General features: G+C 38.1%; 1 protein-coding gene across 1 annotated transcript in view; it reads right to left on the reverse strand.

The window, feature by feature from the left end:
• Window positions 1–8,210, reverse strand: part of LOC118328038 (protein phosphatase 1 regulatory subunit 12B-like) — a 20,675-nt gene extending 12,465 nt beyond the window's left edge. Inside the window, exon 1 of the mRNA XM_035661635.1 lies at window positions 7,572–8,210. Coding sequence (XP_035517528.1) covers window positions 7,572–7,673 — 102 coding nt within the window. The 5' untranslated portion in view covers window positions 7,674–8,210. The remainder of the gene's footprint in view (window positions 1–7,571) is intronic.
• Between the last annotated feature and the right edge of the window lie 6 nt (window positions 8,211–8,216).

An 8,216-nucleotide genomic window follows, 5' to 3' on the forward strand; every position in this document is an offset into this window, starting at 1 on the left:
TACCCATCAGACAGTCACCCACTGACGCCCCAGTACAATCTGCAATCCCCTCAGGTGACTAATGTTCCCGCCCGTTCACAGATTGTGGGTTCGAGTAAAAGTAATTATGAGATCATTCTAATACTTCCCTTCAGGACTGCATTGATCACAAGCCAGTTCTCTCGCGTGATCCTAATACTCTTATCTAGCACGACTCCATTTTCTCTATTTGTCCAATTACTCACCCAATGACTACCTGCAAATATACAGTTACATCTTAAGCTTTATTACAAACCTGCTCGACCCTGACACTTTTGTTTAGCACCCTACTTAGCATTAGCATGTCTAGCATAGGGTGTTTGCTTACGCATTGTCAATCTGATCAACGCTTCAAGCTGTTGTTAGCATTTACCTCAAGCACCAAGTGTGTGCCTTTAGTGCAGTCTCACCAGAGCTGTAACCTTCTACTGCGAATAGACTACTTCCTTCTGCACTCTAATCTTAGTCCTACCAACCACACTAGAAATTCCATAGTGCTTGTACATAATAATCTCATATGATAAAATCGCATTTAAGACCTAAAAATCATTATACTCAGTATGAGTTGCCATATAAGATCCATATATCGATCCCGTTCTGACCCTACTGAAAAAACCATCCATCTTCAAGCGCGTCCATTAAATCTAAGTCGTCATATTCAAAACTCTTGAAGAAGAAGCTAAATGACTCACTCTTTAACATCTCACGGTTAACTGCTTAATCAATGCAACCTTCGTATTATATGTTAAGGTAATCTTGAATTCTTGATATAGACACATAATTTCCGCATTATAGCTACTTCAGAGAACATACACTAATACCAGTGCCACAGGATTCAATATATTCCCTGCTGCATCAAATTCTTTGACAGTTCATGGAGTTCCATACGTAAAGCATTGTATTTTAATTTCTTCAGACTTAATGTGGTGTAGAGTCACATATTAACTAGTGCATAAAAGAAAGACTGTGACCACTGCTTATATACAGTCACATCGATCTAACTACAATCCCATGGAGATTGCGGGATGACTTGGATTTCTGTAACCGCTAATCGAAACAGCGGATTAATTACAGCACTTCAGCTGCTGTAATAACCATGAAGATACTGCCTGCTGCTCAGGCACTTATGACACGATTCCTGATTCCCATCACCCAGCTCTGATGCGGATCAGCGTCTCTCTAATGCTTCTCTCCTGACATTGGACAAATGGCATGGTAATACGGCACCATGACTTTAATCCGATAAGAGAGCGAGCAAGACTGGAAAAGCTCTGGTTTAGATAAACACGCCATCTCCACATCTATAGAAACGGCTGCTGATGGTAAACATAGGATTTTGTTAACTACTTATTTTCACCATGTCAGTGTGAGCGTCTCTGTCCACAGAAGTGTCCTCAACCTTTCCCTTAGATTACCATGTAGAAAGTCTTCGCCTGCTGACCTAGACTATTCTCCAAGGGAAAATGTAAAGCTTCCCGTAGGACTAGCAAGAATAGTACATCCATAAACTAATAAATGTGTCTGTATCCCACAGTCAGAATCTAACGACCCTCTAAATCTCCACTCCCTTTCTCTCTGTTCCCCTGCCTCCTCTTCTGGGTCTTTCCTCCGTTTCTCTTTCTCTCTCTCTCTGTGAGAGAATCTCTATCCTGTATCGTCGTCGTCGTCGATGTTCTCTCAATTTCATCCCTTCCAAAAGGTGGATCTTAGTTTGATTAACATATAAGAAAAGAATATGAACCTAAATGATTCATAATACAACATTCGCCTCAGTTTATCACTTACAGTTTCACTCCTCCGTGCTCAAAGACATGTGCATATTTTCTTTTTCACCAGTTATGTGTAGATACATTGGACAAGCCTTTACAGATAGCTTTCAAAACGTAGTATGAGAGATAAAAGACATTTACTTATCCTGGGTTGTTGATTGTTTGGCCCTACACCAGGAGCGCCAATAGATACGCTATCATGTAACGTAATCCACAATGTCCCTGGAACAGTAGCAGCTAAGCCAGGAACCAAAATTCCTAAAAACATAATGATAAAAAAAGAGAAAAATCATAATATCATTCCAGAAGTTACTACACACATATATCAAGGAGTCGTGTGTAATAAAGGTTGTACAATAATATTCACGACTTTTTCTATTCCCCGAATAAAGCAATTTATAGTGTGTGATTTGGTAAATAATAACTGACACCCATCATGTAACAGATTCGTCAATTAAAGAACAATAGAATTTAAAAGTGCATTAAATAAACCATCTACACGCTTCTACAATGCAATCACTTGAGAAAGTCAGAGTGACTTACACAACTCTATTAGGGCTACACATCCTTCAAATGACTAGACAGTCAGACTACTAAATGAAGATGTTGCAAAGGTACCTGAAAGCACTACTCTTAGTTGAAATTTACAACAGCTGTACATCATCTCGTAAATCAGTTAAATTTCATATCCATGTGACAACCACGACAGCTACCTGATTAGAATAATTTATGGCTACACCAATATTGTAATATTTGGGCCTCCCATTTTCATGCGATATTAATCAGGTACATCCAAATATTTTCTATGAACCAATATAAACGGGATGTTTGAAATGATGGTACAAGTAATTTGGCCCTCCAAGATCAGAAGAAAACGTAATAACACGACAACAGTTCTCATGAACTTCTTCGTCTTCTTTACTCGCTGCGTATATCGTCCCACCTTGCAACCTAACTCCATTCCCACTTCCATTATCACCTTGCTGCCTCTCAAGAGATATGTTTGCACATACACTCCTGCATGGAATTACCCCAGATGACTGAAACTGCTACACCCCCTGGTATTCATGGTCAAAAAGTCCTGGACCCTTTCTTCTCATCTCTCTTCACACCACTGCTCTGGTGGTTCCCCCAAGCTGCCCTGTGTCACCCACCTGCCTGGAGCAACATCAAGGCACTCCTTGGTGTCCGACAGCACAAGGGTGCTAGCAACGTCTGATGGAGTAATGCACAAAATGGCAAAACATGACTGACGAAGAAATTCATCCAAGGTGATGGAGAATAGTACGCACTGAGGATTGGACAAGGGAGGCCATTACAATCATCGCCAACAACAAAAAACACTCCCAGATACCCTCTGTGGCTTGTTACAGACATTTGTTTTTGAACTTTTATTGTTAGTGTTTGGATTATGTCAGCCATGGCATTTGTCTCTAACTAAGAGACGCTGAAAAGATTAAAGACAATTAGACCATTACCCTCCAGGCTCTTGGTAGTGGCAGAGGATGAAGTTGGAGAGGAGTTCCAGAGAGCGACATTTTTTTTCGTTTCATTTTTTCCCGCTATGTGTGGCTGAAATCTTTGTTGTGAGAAAGTAGAAAGAAGAATTGCTCCCCAACTGCTATAGTCTACAATGCAGCTGTAATGTGGCCAAAAGTATCTCCAAAAAGTTTTTCTTAACAAAAACAAACCAAAAAAGCAGCAGAAGAAGTTAAAGAAGATGTATTTATAATCCACTGATATTCATTCTGATGCTGCGTGTTCCTTGTTTAATAAAATCAAAAATCAAGGCGTGATCTTCATGTGATGGTGAGACATTGAATATCATGATGTGAGTGAAAGATCTGCACAAGTGTTGAGAGCTGTGGAGGAATGGTGGGACAGGGAGTAGGCAAGGCTTGTAGTGTATATGTTTGGACACAGAGGATCTGACATCAGTCATTGGGGGTTCACGGAGGCTCCCAACGGGATTCAGGGTTCCATTCAGTAGAAATGGAAAAAGTAATGCATCGTTGCTGTTTTTGGGAAGTTTCTTAAGATGTAAAATGTATTTTTTATTTTGTGTACTTCCTCTGCATTAAAAATAAGTGTGATGTTTAATACTACTTTTATTACTAAAGGAGAAACAAGGCTGTTAAAAATAGCTCCTCTATTAAAACCACCGTAGAAAAGCACATCTGGAAGTGGACCTAACATTTAAAATACAGGCAGTAGATGGACAAGTACACATGGGTGTGTGTTAGGGTGAAAATAAAAATGTAATTTAAAAAAACCCCAACAGATTGCTCAGATGCACAAAATATACTGTGCTCACAGGTAAATTTGTTGTCTTGGATTTACAATCAGACTGGAGGGTTGCGTTGTTGACGTTAGAACAGGCTTATATACCTTTCTAAGCAAGTTTCATGACACAGTTTTGCCATTCATTAGCACAGGTCATTTTATTCTCCTAAAAAAGGAAATATAAAGGGCCTGCTGTCTGTGTCTAACTCAAATGTTGTAAATGCTTATGGAATGGGACAAATGTATTCATGGCAAATATCGCTGAAGCTGAAAAGTTTTTCACAACAAAATATAATCAGATTTATAATAAGTTACAAAAAATACATCTCAATTCATCTCAGTTTACTTCTAATCTGATTCCAGTCAGTGTCGGCTGTCACAGCAAACATCACCCTGCAAGCTGACACGATTTAATCACACAATTAAATACGAGGTATATTGTGAATGGAGGGGATTTTTTAATATTATCTTGTTTGACTTTCTGTTTTGCCCATATTTTGAGCTAAATACACTACTACCTAGTCAAATTTAAGCACTTCAGCATTTTAAGATATAACATGAAGAGTTTAACATTCAAATGGGTAAACCTTCCGATTAGATTTTTGCCTCTTTGAATCCTAAAACAGGTTGTTTCCTGGATATCAAGGTCCACCTTTTTGTTCTGCCTAAATCAAGTTGCCACACTAGACTAGAGGGTTTTATTCAGTGTTTATAGCACATCTTACCTTTATGGCAATGCAAGAGTAGTCATTTCATTAAGACAGTGTTGCTGTTGCTTTTTAATCTGTATCAGTTCAGACAGTATGTTACAGAGGGTAATGGACACTTACAGTTCCCCACTTTAGAAAGAAAGTTGGTTGGTTCTTCTCTCAACATTTGTTGATTATCTTTATCACTATGGTAGTAATGAGGCACCACTGCTGGCAGAAAATAGTACTTTAACCTTTACAAAAGAGCTTCATGACAAGAAACAGTATGTACCAGTGAATCATATGTATCCACACATGTACAGCATGTGCACTTGTGCCAAAATAACATTGCATGAGACACTACACATTTACTTCATGTGTTAAATAGAAGGGGTAAGACAGTCGCATTCGTTTCTCTTTCACAGTGCAAAAAACAACTGACATTTCAAGACAACCCTTTCTCATTTTCTCCATATGTAAATGAGTGAAATACAATAAGTTAAAATGGCTGCTGTCAAAAAGGTCTATTGGATTGCCATGACATTTTATACAGACATCCACGATCCCCAGACAATGAATCCTAATGGCTAATGTTCAGGTTCACATTTGTGGTTTTGAGTAAAATGTATTGAGACATTCTTATTCCCCTTCAGGACGAATTGTAATATCTTTGGTGATCCCCTAACTTTATCTAGCACGATCATTTTTATTTTGTCCAATACTTGAGACCAAATACCTGCAAAAATAATGACTTTTAGCTATACTTTTTTTGTTTAGCACCTACTTAGCATTAGCATGTTAGCATGGTGTTGTTAGCATTGTCAATGATAGCATGCTGTTGTTAGCATTTAGCTCAAAGCATCAGTGTGCCTTAGTGCAGTCTCACAGAGTTGCTAACATTACTGTAGACTCTTCTATGGCACTTTTCAACCACACTGAAATTCAAAGTGCTTTACATAAAAATGATAAAATGGCATTAAGACAAAATATAACTCAGTAGAGTTGCCATTAAATCCATATATCTCTTCTGAACCTGCTGAACCCATCCTCTCAATCCTTAAATGCTAATTCGTCATATTAATCATAGGAAAAGCTAAATGACTCACTCTTTAACATTCAGTAATGCTAACAATCAATTCGTATTATAGTGGTAATTATTTTGCCTGTAGAAATAACTTCTGCATATATCAGAGAAATATAGATGCACAGGATCACTTATTCCTGCTGCCATAACTTCTTTGACAGTTCATGGAGTTCCATACTGCATTGTACTTTATTCTTTCAGACTTATTGTGACAGTCACATAAACTAGTGCAAAAAGCAGACTGGTGACCACTGCTTAAACAGTCACACGTCTAACTAAATCATGGAGATGGTGAATGGATTTCTGTTAAGAAGAAACAGGGATTTAAGTTACAGACACTATGTGTAAACACAGAGATATGCCTCTGCTCAGACATTTACAAGATCTCTGGATCCTCACCAGACTCTGATGTCAGCTCCTTTAAGGCTGTCTCTGGACACTTGGATATGCTTGGTAAACGGTCATTAATGATATACAGCGAGCAGACTTGGAAAAAGCTCTGGTTTAGATTAAGCGACATCACATATAAACAGATGCTGATGGAAACATAGGATTTTGTGATATTTTATCCCATGTACAGTATGTGAGCGTCTCTGTCACTAAGCTGTCCTCAAGCCTTTCTAGATCCCATGAGGAACTTCTTGCCTGCTGACCAGCTATTCCCAAGTGGAAAATGTAAGCTTCCCGTAGGACTAGCAGAGAGATAAACATCCATAAATACTGTGTCTGAGTTCCCACAGGCCAGTCCTAAGCACTCTATCCCTCCTTCTCTCTGTTCCCTGCCATCCTGTCTTTCACTCCGTTTTCTTTCTCTCTCTCCTTGTACTCTCTTCCTGTATCCCTCTCTCTGTGTCTCTCCATTTATCCTTCCCAAGTGGATTCTTAGTTTACATAAACAGATATGACTAACTGTTCATTACAACTTCGCCTCAGTTTCACTTACAAGTTTCACTTCCTCCGTGCTCAAGCACATGCAATTTTCTTTTTCACAGTTTATGTGAGTTATTACAAGCCTTTAGAAGCATTTCAAAGTGTTGAGAGATAAAAAACATTTATTATCTGGGATGTCATGGTGGCCTAGGGCTCCATGATGCGTATCATTACGTAATCACAATGTCCCTGGAACAGTAGTAGGAATAAAGGCAAATTCCTAAAAAATAAGATAAAAAAAAAAAAATCATAATATAATTACACACACATATAATAAGTGTGTAATAAAGTTGTAAAAATATTCAGATTTTTTTTCGAATAAGCATTTATAGTGTGTGATTTGGTAAATAATACACTGACACCATCTGTAAAGATTGTCATTTAAAGAACCAAAATAAATGCATTAAATAACATTTACAGCTTTACAGCAACACTTGAAGAGTCAGTGATTACACAATCTATTAAGAAACATCCTCATGACTGCAGTAGACTATAAAGGAAGATGTTGCAAATACTGAAAACAAATCTTTAGTTGAATTACAACAGCTGTAATGTGTAAAAGTTAAATTCATTCAAGTGAAGCAGTACGAGATAATTTATGGCTACACATAATTCTCCATTCATCATTTATGGTACATCCAAATATTCTATGACAAAGTAAACAAACACTCAGGAATACCTCTGTGGCTTGTTACAGACATTTGTTTGAACTTTATTGTTAGTGTTTGGATTATGTCAGCCATGGCATTTCCTCTAACTAAGCAGACGCTGAAAAGATTAAAGACAATTAGACCTTACCCTCAGGCTCTTGGTAGTGGCAGAGGATGAAGTTGGAGAGGAGTCAGAGAGCGACTTTCTAATGTGTGGCTGATCTTTGTTGTGAGAAAGTAGAGAAGACATTGCTCCCAAGCTGCTATAGTCTACATGCAGCTGTAATGTGGCCAAAAGTATCTCCAAAAAGTTTTTCTTAAACAAAAAACAAACCAAAAAAAGCAGCAAAGAAGTTAAAGAATGATGTATTTAATATCCACTGATATTCAATTCTGATGCTGCTGTTTCCTTGTTTAAAATCAAAAACTCAAGCGTGATCTTCATGTGATGGTGAGACATTGAATATCTGATGTGAGTGAAAGATCTGCACAAGTGTGAGAGCTGTGGAGGAAGTGGTGGGACAGGGAGTAGGCAGGCTGTAGTGTATATGTGTGGACACAAGGATCTGACAGCAGTATTGTTCACGAGGGCTCTCAAGGGATTCAGGGTCATTCAGTAGAAATGGAAAAAGTAATGCATCGTTGTGTTTTTGGGGCAGTTTCTAAAGATGTAAATGTATTTTTTATTTTGGTGTACTTCCCTCTGCATTAAAAATAAGTGTGATGTGTTATACTCTTTATTACAAAGGAGAAACAAGGCTGTTAAAAATAGCTCCTCTATTAAAACCACTCG

Source organism: Morone saxatilis, unplaced genomic scaffold (assembly GCF_004916995.1).
Source record: "Morone saxatilis isolate NCDOM2014 unplaced genomic scaffold, NCSU_SB_2.0 Contig18, whole genome shotgun sequence".
In the NCBI taxonomy this organism is placed as follows: Eukaryota; Metazoa; Chordata; class Actinopteri; family Moronidae; genus Morone; species Morone saxatilis.